The 17,040-nt window shown below is 49.2% G+C and overlaps 1 protein-coding gene across 1 annotated transcript in view; it reads left to right on the top strand.

Moving 5' to 3' along the window:
- Window positions 1-827: 827 nt before the first annotated feature.
- The window catches only part of LOC124466728 (connector enhancer of kinase suppressor of ras 2-like), a gene marked incomplete at its 5' end in the record, with an annotated part of 28,611 nt that continues 12,398 nt past the window's right edge, over window positions 828-17,040 (top strand). The window contains 7 exons of the mRNA XM_047018529.1: window positions 828-1,060; window positions 1,320-1,407; window positions 4,147-4,188; window positions 8,440-8,559; window positions 8,809-8,868; window positions 9,196-9,264; window positions 12,770-12,916. Coding sequence (XP_046874485.1) covers window positions 828-1,060; window positions 1,320-1,407; window positions 4,147-4,188; window positions 8,440-8,559; window positions 8,809-8,868; window positions 9,196-9,264; window positions 12,770-12,916 — 759 coding nt within the window. The remainder of the gene's footprint in view (window positions 1,061-1,319; window positions 1,408-4,146; window positions 4,189-8,439; window positions 8,560-8,808; window positions 8,869-9,195; window positions 9,265-12,769; window positions 12,917-17,040) is intronic.

Here is a 17,040-nt window from a genome sequence, read left to right as displayed (position 1 = left end):
CACACACACACGCACATGCACACACGCAGAGAAATGGACACACAAATGTGTGTGTGCATGAATTCAGTACAGTGCAGTACATGCACATTACAGAACAACATACACATTTGATGTGGTCTTGGTCTAGTTTCAGTTACAGTAATAGGGGTACCAGTCTCCATTTGTCTCACCCTCCATCTCTCTTCCCTTTGTGCTGTAGACACTGCACTGTCGTCGTGATAATTTAGAGCATAACTTGAGGTTGAGGATGCAGCACAGGGCACGATTAGATACATCTAGCAACCAGTGTGCGCGTGTGTACGTGTGAGAGTGTGCGTGAGTGTGGGTGCATGCGTGTGTGTGGGCGTGTGTGCGGGGATGCGTATGTGATGGGTTCGTGTCAGCAGAAATCAGTCTCTATCTGACTTGACTGGAGGTGTCATGGGCAGCAGAGCATAATATGGCTCACCAGGTCTGTCTGAGTGTGTGCGTGTACATGTGTGTGTGTGTGTGTGTGTGTGCGTGTGAGAGACTGTACAAGTGTGTGTTAGTGTGTGGGAGTGTACACGTCTGTGTGTCTGAGTCATAGCACAGTGGTGTTTCTATGAAGCTGGTTTTCTACTGTCCTAAAGTCGCAGCAGCAAGTTTGACAGCTGGCTTTGAAACGCTCGACAGACGGATAAATACACACCAACTGGGACTTCTTCTGTTTTCATCCACTGCCACTCTCACAAACTCGATCATACTGCTTCAAACTCCAGAAGCCATATTGATTTGACTGCATTTGTGTGGTGCGTGTGTGGTGTGTGTGTGGAGTGTGTGGTGTGTGTGGTGTGTGTGGTGTGTGTGGTGTGTGTGGTGTGTTATTTGTGTTGCAGAACTATGGCCTGGAGACAGAGAACTTGCGGACCCTGTCCCACAAACTCAACGCCTCAGCCAAGAACCTCCAGAACTTCATCTTGGGCCGGCGGAGGGGCGGGCACTACGATGGCCGTGCTTCCCGCAGGCTGCCCAACGACTTCCTCACCTCCGTGGTGGATCTGATTGGAGCAGCCAAGAACCTGCTGGCCTGGCTGGACAGGTAGGGCAGTGATTGGCAGGTGTGTGGGCAGGAAGTTGGTGGAGGCAACTCTTCACCTCATTTCTGGTAAAGGTTAAAATAGTGTAATTGACCAGTCAATTACACAATCAATAGGTGTATAGAAGTTTCTAGTGCATATATAACAATAATTAAATAATTTGATAATTAATGTATCTCAGCAAGGCTGCAAAGCACTGAGTAGAATGAATGCTCCCCTTTTTTTTTAAACAGTTTCTGAATGTTCCCCACTCTGTCGTAGGTCACCATTTGCCAGCGTGACAGAGTATTCCCTCCTGAAGAACAACATAGTCCAACTGTGCTTGGAGCTCACCACCATTGTACAACAGGTACGCTCCCCGTGGCCTTCACACACAAGCACACATCACACACACACACACACACACACACACACACACACACACACACACACACACACACACTGTCATCCCAAAGTGCACTCTTTACACATGCACACTCCCTTTGTGCACGGATGTTATGTAAGTACTATGCGCAGTTGTATGACTCTGTGGAGCATACTTCAGTGTATGGGCAGCATGTGCGGAGGCCATAGGCACAGTGAGGCCCATCACAGGAGCAGCCGTGCCTCAGGCCTGACACTGATCCTAACTTTGGAGTTCTTCCTGCAAGAGTTACACAGAGATACATACACACCATATGTGAGCCTGGACACACACACACACACACACACACACACATTGAGTGATGGCCTTGACGTGGACTGTATTGGTGTCCTCTAGTTGACATGTGCCCAAGGCTGTCTGTATATGTGTGTTGGTGTCGTGTGTGTTAGCGTAGGGTGTGTTGGTGTAGTGTGTGTTAGTGTAGGGTGTGTTGGTGTAGTGTGTGTTAGCGTAGGGTGTGTTGGTGTAGTGTGTGTTAGTGTAGGGTGTGTTGGTGTAGTGTGTGTTAGTGTAGGGTGTGTTGGTGTAATGTGTGTTAGCGTAGGGTGTGTTGGTGTAGTGTGTGTTAGCGTATGGTGTGTTGGTGTGTGTGTGTTAGTGACGGGTGTGTTGGTGTAGTGTGTGTTAGTGTAGGGTGTGTTGGTGTAGTGTGTGTTAGTGTAGGGTGTGTTGGTGTAGTGTGTGTTAGCGTAGGGTGTGTTGGTGTAGTGTGTGTTGGTGTAGTGTGTGTTAGTGTAGGGTGTGTTGGTGTAGGGTGTGTTAGTGTAGGGTGTGTTAGTGTAGGGTGTGTTGGTGTAGTGTGTGTTAGTGTAGGGTGTGTTGGTGTAGTGTGTGTTAGTGTAGGGTGTGTTGGTGTAGTGTGTGTTAGCGTAGGGTGTGTTGGTGTAGTGTGTGTTGGTGTAGTGTGTGTTGGTGTAGTGTGTGTTAGTGTAGGGTGTGTTGGTGTAATGTGTGTTAGCGTAGGGTGTGTTGGTGTAATGTGTGTTAGTGTAGGGTGTGTTGGTGTAGTGTGTGTTAGTGTAGGGTGTGTTGGTGTAGTGTGTGTTAGTGTAGGGTGTGTTGGTGTAGTGTGTGTTGGTGTAGTGTGTGTTAGTGTAGGGTGTGTTGGTGTAATGTGTGTTAGCGTAGGGTGTGTTGGTGTAATGTGTGTTAGTGTAGGGTGTGTTGGTGTAGTGTGTGTTAGTGTAGGGTGTGTTGGTGTAGTGTGTGTTAGTGTAGGGTGTGTTGGTGTAGTGTGTGTTAGTGTAGGGTGTGTTGGTGTAGTGTGTGTTAGTGTAGGGTGTGTTTAGTCTGTGTGCCCAGAGAGATCCTCGGTGTAGGGTGTGTTTAGTCTGTGTGCCCAGAGAGATCCTCGGTGTAGGGTGTGTTTAGTCTGTGTTCCCAGAGAGATCCTCGGTGTAGGGTGTGTTTAGTCTGTGTGCCCAGAGAGATCCTCGGTGTAGGGTGTGTTTAGTCTGTGTGCCCAGAGAGATCCTCGGTGTAGGGTGTGTTTAGTCTGTGTGCCCAGAGAGATCCTCGGTGTAGGGTGTGTTTAGTCTGTGTGCCCAGAGAGATCCTCGGTGTAGGGTGTGTTCAGTCTGTGTGCCCAGAGAGATCCTCGGTGTAGGGTGTGTTTAGTCTGTGTGCCCAGAGAGATCCTCGGTGTAGGGTGTGTTTAGTCTGTGTGCCCAGAGAGATCCTCGGTGTAGGGTGTGTTTAGTCTGTGTGCCCAGAGAGATCCTCGGTGTAGGGTGTGTTTAGTCTGTGTGCCCAGAGAGATCCTCGGTGTAGGGTGTGTTCAGTCTGTGTGCCCAGAGAGATCCTCGGTGTAGGGTGTGTTTAGTCTGTGTGCCCAGAGAGATCCTCGGGGCCATGCAGACCAGAGTCTCCCAGCAGTGGGGACAGAAGGAGACACACTGGATCAACATCACCTCACATTGGGCCCAAAACTGTACGTTTGTTTGGGTCCAGATATGGGCATAGTGGTTCACATATGGTTATATACTGGTTCAGATGAAGTCATATATGGGGATTCACTTACGGTTATATATTAATATTTATATATTTAAGATATATTTGGTTTCACAATGTATGCTTCATGTTTGGCTACCCGCAATGTTTGGGGCTATCTCGTTGTTATGATCAGTGACCTATGCACTTTTGTAAAACTCTGTCTTGGAAGTCGCTTTGGATAAAACGGTCAACTAAATGCATAAAAGTAAACCTGACCTGGCAATCCAGTGCTTCGGATAAGGTTCTGTTGGTCCCGACTGAGATCTTGCTGCCACCATAGAGGAGGTGCTTTGGGTCTCTTACAAATGATGTGTGTGCTAATATCCTTTCTACAGCCAACAGCCCTGCTCTGGGAAGCAGTGAGCCAGAGATTGGGGCGAGAGCTATTGTTAACTGGTGGAACAGCCCCCCCACACACACACACTCCTCCATCTTTGTGTTTCTCTGGCTCTCTGTGTTTCTCAATGTGTGCTATCTCTCTCTCTCTAACTGTATCTTTCTCTCTCTCTCTCTTGGCTATGTCTTTCTGTCCTTCTATCTGTTATTCTCTTTATTCAAATCTACAACAGATGGTATTTGAGCTGCTCTACTGATGTCTTTATTTGAGCATTTGGGTGTTCTCATCATGGTCTCTCTCTCTCTCTCCGTTTCTCTCTCTCTTTCTCTCTGCAGGACTGCACGGTGTACGAGACCGAGAACAAGATCCTCCATGTGGTACGTTCTCCACTTCCCTCCTCCACACCATCCTGCTCCCGCCCCTCAGACCCCTCCCCAGTCACCCCCCCACAGACTCTCCCCCACGCCACATCTACGTATGACCCCACTACCTCCAGCCTCTGAAAAAAAAGAAGTCTGGTCATTGGTTGGCCATCCTCCAGTCAGCAATCTACCAGACTGAACAGCCGTGATCTGATGTGGAGTGACAGTTGTTTGCTGACATGCCCTGGTCCCTGTCAGGGTCAGCGTCATGTGATGCCCCGGCCCAGCGTGCGACCTCCTGTGTGTGGGTGGGACTGAGGCCACCACAGTACCAGCTAGGCCTACATGTTGGTTTCAAAGTTTGAATGTGCCACGACCGTGCATCGACACGTTCACATGTGTGCTTGAGCTTATCGTTAGTGTTCGGGTAAAGTGTTTATGTGAATGAGCTCAGATATGCACACGTGTGTGTGCGTGTGTGTGTGTGTGTGGATGGAGGAACACACATACACTCACACTTACTGACACTGACTGAGTGCCAGACTCAAATGGGCCACACATGACTGAATCTGCTTTGCGTGGGAGGTTTATGTGTGAAAGGGAGAGACAGCATGAAAGGAGCAGGAAAGCAAGAGAGAGAGAGAGAGAGAGAGATACAGGGGGGCAATAGAAAGACAAATAAAGAGTCGGAGAAGGTGACAAAAAGGGAGAGAGAGAAAGAGAAACAGAGTGGTAGAGGAGAGAGAGAATGAAAGAAAGACAGAGAGGCAGAGAGTGGGAGAGGAAGAGGGGTTGTCTGTGGATGCCTGCTTCATTGCTCATGTTTGTTTACTGAGTTTGTGGGAATCAGGGAAGTGGAGGTGAAGGGACTGCTCAATTATGGTGGTTTGCACACAAACATGCCCACACACACACAAGCAGACGCGCACAGCAGAATTATATGCCACGTACTATGCCAAGGAACCCCCCCCCCCGGCTCCCCTAGTCCTTCACTGTGGGATGAGTGTGTGCTGGAGAGGCGGTAGACAGAGGAAGCTGCTTAGCTCCATATAGAGTAGGGCATTTGTCACTTTCTGCTCAATAATGCAAAACTCACTGCTGCTCTGTTCCCCTCTGGACTCCAGCCTGCAGCAATCAGATGGAGAGGGTTAGGAAGTGTGTGTGTGTGAGAGAGTGTATGTGTGTGTGGGAGTGAGTGAGTGTATGTGTGGTATTTGGGTGTGTGTATATTTGTGTGAATACTCTCTATAGTTGATGTTTGTTTGTGTAAAAGAGGGGTGGAATGGAAAGTAGGAAAGGGAGAGGGAAAGAGACTGAGAGAAAGAGAGAAAATAGACAAGGAAAAAGGCAGAGTATACATGTGTGTGTGCCTGTGCCTGTGTGTTTGATGTAGCGTGACGTGTGTTTGTAAGTGTGTGACTGTCTCGGTATGTGAGTTGATGTGTGTCTGTATGGGTAAGTGTGTCTGTGTCTGTTTATGTGCATCCATGTATGCATAAGGATAGGAGACGTTATATAATGATATTATAGCTGTGTCTGTTTGTTAATATTCCAGTGTGTGTGTGCTTGCGCTTTTGTGTGTGTCTGTGTCACTGTGCATGCCTGTGTGTGTATGTTTCATATACCATATTCATGCATGTGGAGTGCATATATTATACAACTATGTCCCAGATGTGTGTATTTGGTGTGACACAGCAAGATACACAGCTGCAGAGAGAAAGAGAGGGATAGAAACAGAGGAAAAGGCAGCAAGAAAAACAACAATAGGAGCGAGAGAGAGAGAGAGAGAGGGAGGGAGGGAGACAGAGAGAGAACGAGAGAACGAGAGATCGAGAGAACGAGAGAGAACAGAGGTAAAACAGAGGAGGGGTTGGTGTGTGAGTGTGTGTCTTTGTGTGTGTGGGGGGGTAAAGCTGAAAACTTTTGGCTGTGCCCTGCATCAGACTCTTCGTTCCTAAATCTCTCCGCAGCCTGGAAGAACCTCACTTACTCTCAGCAGTCTGGTAGAACCTCACTTACTCTCAGCAGTCTGGTAGAACCTCACTTACTCTCAGCAGTCTGGAAGAACCTCACTTACTCTCAGCAGTCTGGTAGAACCTCACTTACTCTCAGCAGTCTGGTAGAACCTCACTTACTCTCAGCAGTCTGGTAGAACCTCACTTACTCTCAGCAGTCTGGTAGAACCTCACTTACTCTCAGCAGTCTGGTAGAACCTCACTTACTCTCAGCAGTCTGGTAGAACCTCACTTACTCTCAGCAGTCTGGTAGAACCTCACTTACTCTCAGCAGTCTGGTAGAACCTCACTTACTCTCAGCAGTCTGGTAGAACCTCACTTACTCTCAGCAGTCTGGTAGAACCTCACTTACTCTCAGCAGTCTGGTAGAACCTCACTTACTCTCAGCTGTTATCCGAGGCCACTGGAACTCTTCTCTTTGTGGGAGGGCTGGGGCAGGGGCTTGGGCTGGGGCAGGGGCTGGGGCTGGGGCTGGGGCAGGGGGCCTAACCCTCATAAACCCTCATAAACCCTCCCATCCTGATGTCTCCTAAGATGTTAGGGTTAGGATCTGGGCTTCTGTCCAGCTCGTGCAGTCAGATTATGTGGAGCATGAGATGAGCTTACAGATGTTACACACTGCGTCATAGGTGCAATCTTCTAATCAGGTCTAAGAGTCTTTATTTATGGTTTTGTAAAAGACGCAACAACAACCACAACAACAACATTGGGTTGTTTGGTGTTAGAGCAGAGGGAGACGCAGCGTTCAGCAGGTGCATGGCTTGAGGAAACACACGTTGTCCAAATGGGATTTTTCAACGGTGCCGAATTGGATAGGTATAACTGACATATCCACACAGCTGACCCAGAAAGGAGAGATCTCCCCTTTTCTATTTCTCCTTCTTTCACTCAGCCTTTCTCACCCTCTTTCTCATTCGGTCTCTCACTCTGTCTCACTGGCTCCCCGCCTCTCTCATTCTCGCCCTCTCGCTGTCTCTCTCCCCTCCCCTTCTCTCTATCTCTCTCTCTGTCGCTCTCTCTGGTCTGGAGAACAGTCTGTCTGTGGGGCTCAACTGGAGGCAACACTGTAGCAGCTTACTGATCATTCTCCACCCTCTCCCTCCTTGGAAATGAATCATAGGCACTGAGCTTGCGCATGTGTGCATGCTTGTGTGTGTGTGTGTGTGTGTGTGAGCAAGCATGTTTGTGTACCTCTTTGAAGAATGTCTGTTCTCCCCACATAAAAAATAGCTCTAATCCTGTAATTGCTCATTAGGATTGGGGTCAGATTTGAAGATAATTTTATGCAGAGTTTGTTGTCCTCTGCCTGTGTCCTCTGTATTTGTGTGTATCTGTAGCATAATGCCTGTGTGTGTATGTATGTGTGCATGCATGTATGTGTCTGTGTGTGCTTCTGTGTTGTAATGTGTGTGCACATACAATATGTGTGTCTGTGTGAAAATGTGTGTGTGTGCGCACAAGTGATGCAAGATAGCAGGATAACAGTTAGCGTTGGCTCTCTGCAGTCAGAGTGGATTAGACGGCAGAGATGTTTGTGGAGGATAAATGAGCTCTCATGCGTGACCAAGCAGACAAATAGCCTGAAACACATTCAAGGTTCATCTAGAACAAATGCAAGATGGAGCTTCCATTTCATAATAGTTATCTTTTCTAAAGTACAGTCTACACAGTGTGATAAGCCTACTTTAATTGCACCCCGACTCGAAAAAACTATATAGATTACCTAAAAGAAAAAACGAAAGCTGCTTTTTTTCTCAGTGTTTTGATAGATAACCGAATCAGAAGATTCCTCTGAGATACTGCTGGGCTTTGATGTTATTGTTGGAGATTTTGTTGTTCCATCTGTGGTCGTGTCTTGGCATGAGTGGACAGTGAGTGTGACGGGAGGTTTGTTCTGTCACTGCCTCCCCCCGTGTTAGAGCGAAGGGGGCGCTGATGCGGAACAATCTGATGAAATGATTTCTGGTTTTACCTCCTGTAGGTAGGTCAGGATGTCCCACATGAACAAACCAATCACTCTCTGTCCTCCTCCTCTCTTTCTTTCTACTGTCCTCTCCCCTCTGTCTCAATCTCTCCCTGTCTCTTTCTGTCATTGTTCATCTTTCTCTATCTCACACGTCCTCTCTCTCTCTCTCTCTCTCTCTTTCTCTTTCTCTCTCTCTCTCTCTCTCTCTCTCTCTCTCTCTCTCTCTCTCTCTCTCTCTCTCTCTCTCTCTCTCTCTCTCTCTCTCTCTCTCTCTCTCTCTCTCAGTGCAAGACTCTGGCAGGGATATGTGACCACATCATTTCGTTGTCGTCAGACTCTCTGGTCTCTCAGTCTGCACATCTGGAGGTTGTTCACCTGACCAGCATCATGCCCAGCGAAGGCCTGGTATGAACACACACTCACACACTCACACAACACACAACACACAGCACACAGCACACACACACAACACACAACACACAGCACACACACACACACACACAGCCTCTCAAACCTCCCACATGCAACTGATGAAAGGCTTGCTGTCAAACTGAGTCATTTAGCCTGTGATCTTCACTGTAGCAGTCTGGAAGGTATTCTGTACTCTGCGTGTATGTTTGATGTCTCCCTGGTATATGTGTGTGATTGCATCAGGGTATGTACATCAAGTCCACGTATGACGGCCTCCATGTTATCACTGGGACCACAGAGAACGTGAGTCAACTCAGAAACACCCACACATCCCATAGACAAATAAACCTGCTCTCTCTCTCTCTCTCTCTCTCTCTCTCTCTCTCTCTCTCTCTCTCTCTCTCTCTCTCTCCTCTCTCTCTCTCTCTCTCTCTCTCTCTTTTGCTTTCTCTCTCTCTCTTTCTTTTGCTTTCTCTCGGTCTCACTGTCTCTCTGTCTCCCTGCTCTTTCTCTTTTGTTTCACTTTTGTTTCCAACCTCACATTCTCTCTCCCTCGCCCCCTCCCTCGCCCCCCCCTCCCTCGCCCCCTCCCTCGCCCCCCTCCCTCGCCCCCTCCCTCACTGTCTCCAGTCTCCTGCTGACCAGTGTAAGAAGATCCACGCTGGGGACGAAGTGATCCAGGTCAACCACCAGACTGTGGTGAGTAGCAGAAAAGCACCCTGGGATTCCGTTTCCTGTCTAGCCACTTAGACTCCCACTTGAGACGGCGAGCGTCACCTGATTCATCCCCATGTGAAAAAACGCATTTTTGCATGAATTTGTGTGTCATCTGTAAACCACGCAACTCATTGTTTATAGTTAGGAAGTTCTTACGTCATGTCTATGCAGTCTATGTTTTGTGTTCCATTCTGCTTGTTGAGTGTCGGTGATGTGGTGCTTTGCGTCCTTTCTACGCTGCTGCTGCTGCGGGCATTCCTGCTAGGAAAGTACTTTATAAAAAGTGAAGCAAAATTCCCTCTTGAATGTTATGGTTGATGTATCTGGCCCTGTTTGATACACCAAGTGCATTTGGAAGTGTCTTGTGGTGTTGTTTAAGGATGTTCCATGGAGCTGTATCTCCGTGTTAGCGTTGACATTAGCGATAGCGTGCTAGTTGTGCTGAAGTCTTCCCTCAGGGCTCATACGAGCGCCTGCAGTGTTCCGCAGTCGGCTCTTTTCCTCTTCTGAAAGCTCACTTTCACTGACTGACACTGACCCACATTCGCAGTCCCGGGTGCTGCTGAGATGAGAGTGAGGAAGATAGGGAGCAGTTGTCAGCCATCTTGTGTGGCTCTGGTGTGTGTGTGTGTGTGTGTGCGTGTGTGAGAGATGATCTGGGGTTAGGTTGGAGCCTGTAGGCAAGCACCTGTGTAAGAGTAGTGTTGTGTTTCAGTCGTGCCCTGGAGTGTAGTTCTTGTGTGTGTGTGTGTGTGTGTGTGTGCGCCTGCTGAGCTGTGCTGCGGGAGAGAGAGAGAGAGAGAGAGAGAGAGAGAGAGAGAGAGTGAGAGAGAGAGAGAGAGAGAGAGTGAAAGTGAAAGTGAGAGAGAGAGAGTTAGAGAGAGAGAGAGAGAGAGAGAGAGAGAGAGAGAGAGAGAGAGAGAGAGAGAGAGAGAGAGAGAGAGAGAGAGAGTGAGAGCTTGACTGACAGGTCAGAGAGCTGTGTGTTGTCTCTCTTTCCTCGGGGTGACATCACAGATCACACACCGCCAGGCGCCGGCTCCAGCCCTTCATTATCCCCTCCCTCCGCTCGCTATACTGATCCCTCGCTCCAGGAGGGACGGAGTGATGGAGGAGGAGGAGAGGGACTGACTCGGAAAGGCACTCCAGTCAATATAGGCTGCACGCAACCCTTTATTGTTGTGTGATGTAGAAGATGATCTCCATGAGAACCAAACATGCTCTGCTGACCTGGTCTGGTCTCTAGACATTAAACACTGCTCCTCAATAATATTGTATTATATATTCAAACTAGAGTACTTCATAAGACTCCACAGTCAGGGTGATTCCTTTATGGTTGGCCTGCTATTGTGTTAGTCTTACCTGTCCATCATGATCTTATCCTCCATAGAGTATACTGGAGATTTATGTCTATACTATGTCTGTCTTAAGAGCTATTATGAGCTGACAGCAAATGCTCCAATCTCCCCTCTGCCCTCCTCTGCTCTGCTCTGCTCTGCTCTCCTCCCCTCTTCAATCTCTCCTTGCCTCTCCTCTTCCCTGTTCTCCAATCTCTTATCTCCTCTGCTCTGCTCTCCTCTGCAGAAGCAAGGATGTTAAACTTGTTAACTAGACTCTTCATTAAGATCAAAAGTGGGATTTGCTGAAACCAGCCTGTGATTGTTTGAGGAGACGCCGTGATCAGGGGCCATCAGCAGCACCTGGGAGAGGAATGACCCCCCCGGAGCATTCAGACACAATCCTCTCCTCCATATGTAGGATCTACGCTGTCTGCTTTTTTCTCTGTGCTCTGGGTCTCGTTCCTCTGTTGGACCACAACAACCTAAGAGATGGTCGGACAACATCCACTGTATCCAGAGAACATCACCCATCCTGTGAAAATTGTTGGAACGATGTAGACCCCTACTGTTGGTTAAAGTGTAGGGTTAGGAAATGATCCTCTGTTGGTTGGAGAGATGGCTTATTGTTGAAAGAGGAACTGATTGACACAGTCTTCTTCAGGTATCGGTGATGGGTTAGTGGTGGTTACCACTTTCTGAGCCTTCCACAAGAGGCCTTATTGGGCAGAAGGCCTGGTTGTATTGTGACATAAGTCCCCATGCTGACCCTTGGTCTGAGCATGAGTGAAGGCAGACTGTGGACTGATCTAGGCTGCAAGGTGCAAGGCTAAGGCGGGCAGCACCAGCCCCAGAACCCCAGGGGCCACTGAACGCTAACTGAACCCAGACACGGAGCACCAGACTGGGGGATGATGCAGACGGAGGGATGGGTTGAAGGGGTGGAGGGAGGTTGTCAATGACAGCTTATCAGTATGTGAGGGGTCAGGCTAGAATAAAGCTGTGTATGTGTGTGCATGTGTGTTTGTGTGTGTGCATGTATGTGTCAGTGCGCGTGTGTTTGAGCAGTAAGGTCAAGTCAGAGCTGTGTGTGAAGCATCTATGGAAGCTGTGTGTGTGTGTGTGTTTTGTGAGAGCAGTAAGGTCAGAGCAGAGCTGTGTGTGTGTATGTGAGAGCAGGAAGGTCAGAGCAGAGCTGTGTGTGTGTGTGTGGCCTCTGCGGATGCCTCCAGCAGCTGAAATTAGTGTAGCCAATCAATGGTCTGACGAGTCCTCTGAGCATGTTGGAGACAACCGGACCACCCACACACACTCACACACTCACACACACACACACACTCACACACTCACACACACACACCCACACACACTCACACACTCACACACGCGCACACACATGTACACACCTACACCCACCCACACACACACACTCACACAAACACTCCAGTCAGCACTTACATCCTCCAGCCTCTCCTATCAACATTCTGCTCGTGTTCCTCTCTTCTCCTTTCTCTCCTTTCTTTAAGTTCTCCCCCATCCCTTCCTTTCTGATACCCAATCTCCCTCCCTCTCTCTGCCAACCTCCCCTCTCTCTTCTGTTAACCTCTTCCTTATTCTCTCTTCCTTATTCCTCATTCTCTCGCCATCCTTCTTTAACATACTCCTCTCTCTCATTATAATCTCCCATTCCTCCTCTCTCCTCCTTTCTTCTGCCTCTTCTACCCCACCCCTACTCCTCTCCCTTGTTCCCTCCTTCTCCATGTCCTCCTTATATTCTCCTCCTCCATTCCTCACCCTTTCCCCCCCTGTCTCAATGTCCTCTATGAAGGCAGACCCAGGTTCTACCTCCTCTGTATCTATCCATCATGATGATTGTCTGGGGATGAGGCGGTGCTGATTCGAATAGGTCCCATGGAGCACTGGAGAGTGCTGTGGTCTTCCTAATGTGGGCAATGTGGTTCTGGTGTTGTTATTGGTGGCATGTATCGCAATATGTTTGGTGCCTGTTGTAGCAAGGGGTGGTAGTAGCCAGTGTGTGTGTGTTACAGCAGCAGTTGGACTCGGGGTGTGTGTGTGTGTATCAGCAGCAGAGGCAAACAGCGTGTGTGTATGAGCAGCAGTGGTAGCCGACGTGTGTGTGTGTAACTCAGGTGGGGTGGCAGCTGAAGAACCTGGTGAACGCCCTGAGGGAGGACCCGTGTGGAGTCATCCTCACGCTGAAGAAGAGGCCGCAGAACACGCTGAGCTCTACCCCCGCCCTGCTCAGGAACGTACGCTGGAAACCCCTGGGCCTGCAGGTAACCTTTAACCGCCCCCCCCCCCTCCCCACGTCTGAGCCCCTCCACCCTCTAAAACCTTCTAGAACCTTCTACCCTCTGTGACTCACCCACAGCCGAATCAGCAGACCCGCTCTTGTTGTAGTGTTTCGACCGTCCGCTGTCATCACTGTCTTCTGAAATGAAATGTCCCAGGCGCTGTCGCCAAATATTGTTGTTGAAGTCAGTTGGAGCTACGTACGAGAGTGTGACAGAGGGCTGGAAAAGGGAGCTTGTTTCAAATTCCAGACTAGGCTAGGGGTGAGGTGAGAGGAAAAGAGCAGAGAGAAGAGAGTGGCAGACACAGGGGGAGGGAGTGTGGAGGGGGATGATGAGAGGAGGGTGAGGGGAGGGCAGAGGATGTAGGCATGGGTTGGAGAAGGTGAGAGCTGGCGAGCGAGCGTGAAAGAGAAAAGGAGGGGGATGAGGGGAGGTAAAGGAGCAGGAAGGGTGAGGGAAGATGAAGTAAGGAGGGTGGGAGGGAGGAGGCAGGGGAGGGAAGATGAAGTAAGGAGGGTGGGAGGGAGGAGGCAGGGGAGGGAAGATGAAGTAAGGAGGGTGGGAGGGAGGAGGCAGGGGAGGGAAGATGAAGTAAGGAGGGTGGGAGGGAGGAGGCAGGTGAGGGAAGATGAAGTAAGGAGGGTGGGAGGGAGGAGGCAGGGGAGGGAAGATGAAGTAAGGAGGGTGGGAGGGAGGAGGCAGGGGAGGGAAGATGAAGTAAGGAGGGTGGGAGGGAGGAGGCAGGGGAGGGAAGATGAAGTAAGGAGGGTGGGAGGGAGGAGGCAGGGGAGGGAAGATGAAGTAAGGAGGGTGGGAGGGAGGAGGCAGGGGAGGCATGCAGAGGTGAGAGGAGGTGAAGGGGAGCAGGTGAAAGGGACAGGGACAGGGCAGGGGTTAGAGGAGGAGGGAGAGGAGGATAATAGGTGGAAGACAAAAGTAGGGCAGGGGTGAGGGAAAAAAGGGGGGTGGGGGCTGGGGGTGAACTGATGTGTGTGTGTGTCTGTGTGCAGTAAGGGGGGGTTATGGAGCAAAATCTGGTTTGACATGGCCTCCGGGTTACACGGTTGCTATTTATAGCTGTGCATTTTGGCTAATTCATTCACATGCTATATGCATGCTTTGATCTCTGCTGAGTACTGGGTCTCTCTCAGCAGCATCTCTCTGTCTTCTCTGCTCTCTTTGATCTGGTCTGAGGCATCTATCCAAACTCGCAAGTGTGTGTGTGTGCGTGTGTGTTTTGTGTGTTTATGCGTATCTGTGTAGCAAGTTTGTAAAGAACAGGTAGGAGTGCATACAGATTCTATTAGCTGCACATGCAGTTTTGTGCCATAGCTCCTCCAAAAGCCTCTACCTCTTCCATTGGCTACATAGTCAGGGTTGCCAGGTTGGTGGTTACTTCGACCACCTCCACTGATCTGCCTGTTAGCGGATCATTGTTCTCATTTGCAGTTGTGCGCCGCAATGAAGGATTGTGGGGAGGCTTAGCGAGCGTGGGGCGTTTCTGCCCTGATGGTGTGCAAAGACACAAACACGCCGGGGGCAGAGAGATCAGAACGCATATCTGGGAGAGAGGAGGAGAAGAAAGACATGTTTTAGACTTGTTCTCACAGCAAGATGGGAGCATCTTAATTATTCATAAGTGACCACGGGCAGATCCACTGGCACTGAAATAAGAGATTCTCCTCTCAGCAAATACTGGAGATAATCCACTGATTCCAAAATAAACGTGGAAACTTTGTGTGTGTGTGTGAGTGAGTGAGTGAGAGAGAGAGAGAGTACTGTATATGCATTTTGTATACTTGAAGGGCTTGTAAAGTGTCCCTAGATGTGTGTTTGTGTGCACGGGTACATCCAGATAGACCATTCTCCTGCTTCTCTGAGAGCCACAGGAACTAGGTCACACACACACTCAGACACAAACACCCCACACCACACACACACACACACACAAACAGTTCTAAGGTGGGTTTGGGCTGGAGAGTTCAGCCCTGATGCGACTGAATCCTGGGTCGAAGTGAGATCCACATAAGATAGATGTGATCAGCTGTGGGACACCAGCCACCATGCTGTGGTAGCAGCCATCCCTGCTCTGGTTCCAACGGAGAGGAGCCACATCACAGGAGCTAAGTCCTCCAAACTGCTTTGATGATGGTGATGGTGATGAAGATGAGCACCACATGGCTTGATGAGGAGGAGTACGAGGACGACAACGAGGAGATGACACGGGTGTTCTAATGTGGACGATGATGAGGATTACGAAAGAACATCAAATCATGGTTGATCTTGATGATGAGGATGAGGAGGAGGAGGATGAGGATAAGGAGGAGGATGAGGAGGATGAGGAGGATGAGGAAAATTAGGAGGATGATGAGGAGGATGATGAGGATGAGAAGGATGAGGAGGAGGATGATGAGGAGGATGAGGAGGAGGATGAGGAGGATGATGAGGAGGTAGAGGAGGAGGATGATGAGGAGGATGAGGAGGAGGATGAGGAGGTAGAGGAGGAGGATGATGAGGAGGATGAGGAGGAGGATGAGGAGGTAGAGGAGGAGGATGATGAGGAGGATGAGGAGGAGGATGAGGAGGTAGAGGAGGATGAGGAGGAGGATGAGGAGGATGATGAGGAGGATGAGGAGGGCTCTCCGTTGTGCGCTCCAGTGTGCTCTAAGAAGCTTGATGTTCATGTCTCAGTGCGCTCGAGTCTCTGTGTGCACGTGATTGGCCTCACGTGCACGTCGTCTCCCCACTCCGCTTCCATCACCTCTTGTTGTTCTGTGTGTTTAGACACATCAATTATTACTCGTTCCAAATGTGGGCTATTTTAGGGAGCCTGTGCATGACTAAATGTATTATTCAGAGAAGGTAGTCTCTCTGGCGGGGCTTACGGGCATATTTTCAGCTCTGGAGGGAATTTCCACTGTGTTGAATCAATGTGTCTGGAATGGTGATATACTGTACAGACCTTGCACCCACATATGTATACATTGAGCTCAAATGTATACATGAGCCATGACAAAGAGTGGCACTGACAGTCATGTGAGGGTTAAGCTTGGAAGGTGTTTTTGAGGGGGGGGGGGGGGGGTGAATGGGGGGTTTAATAGGCTAGTATTGAGGTTCCATCTCTCTCCTCTCCTCCTTTTTCATCTTCTTTTATGATCTTCCCTCCTTATTACCCACAGCCCCCTCTTCTGCCTCCATCTCTCTCTCTCTCTCTCTCTCTCTCTCTCTCTCTCTCTCTCTCTCTCTCTCTCTCTCTCTCTCACACACACACACACATTGTCTCTCGCTCTCTGTCTCTCTCTGACAGCCGTAGCAGCAGGCTATAATCACTAAATTACTGTTTTCACTCCGAACTCCAGTCACAACCCTGCACAGCTTTCACCTCCACACTTCATATCTCTCTCTTTCTCTCTCTTTCTCTCTCTCTCCATCTCACTCTCATTTTCTCTCACATCCTGTCTTACACTCTCCCTCTCTCTCTCCCTCTCTTTCTGCCAATCTCCATCTCTCTCCCTCTTCCTACTTCTGAAGCTACCGTGAAGTTGTTTTATATGTCATCTAGGCTTTGCTTTTAAGAGTTTGAGCGTGAGAGAGAGATGGGGGAGGGAGAGAGAGAGAGAAAGAGAGAGAAAGGCGGAGATGTAAGGAGAGATGCGAAGATGTAAGGAGAGAGAGAATAGAGAGAGAGAGAGAGAGAGAGAGAGAGAGAGAGAGAGAGAGAGAGAGAGAGAGAGAGAGAGAGAGAGAGAGAGAGAGAGAGAGAAAGAGAGAGAGAGAGAGAGAGAGAGAGAGAGAGAGAGAGAGAGAGAGAGAGAGAGAGAGAGAGAGAGAGAGAGAGAAAGAGAGAGAGAGAGGGTGAGTTTTATGGATGGAATGAATTAGCCTAATGCACTGGTGAATATAATGGAGAAGAGGTTTCCTAATGAGGGTTCTGACTGTGGTGTTTCAAGCTAGAGTGTTTGTTTGAGTATTACACTACTGTTGTCTCCACACAGGTACCTCAAGCACCTTCTATATGGAGCTAATGTCTGCCAGTCAGGTCAACCTGTGACATGGGATTATGTAACAATTAAACATTTTCAATTCAGCTACATCCAGACAAGGTG

This window comes from Hypomesus transpacificus, chromosome 1, assembly GCF_021917145.1.
Source record: "Hypomesus transpacificus isolate Combined female chromosome 1, fHypTra1, whole genome shotgun sequence".
NCBI lineage: Eukaryota > Metazoa > Chordata > Actinopteri > Osmeriformes > Osmeridae > Hypomesus > Hypomesus transpacificus.
Note: the sequence above shows the minus strand (reverse complement) of the source record. Positions and strands in the feature narration are given on the sequence as shown.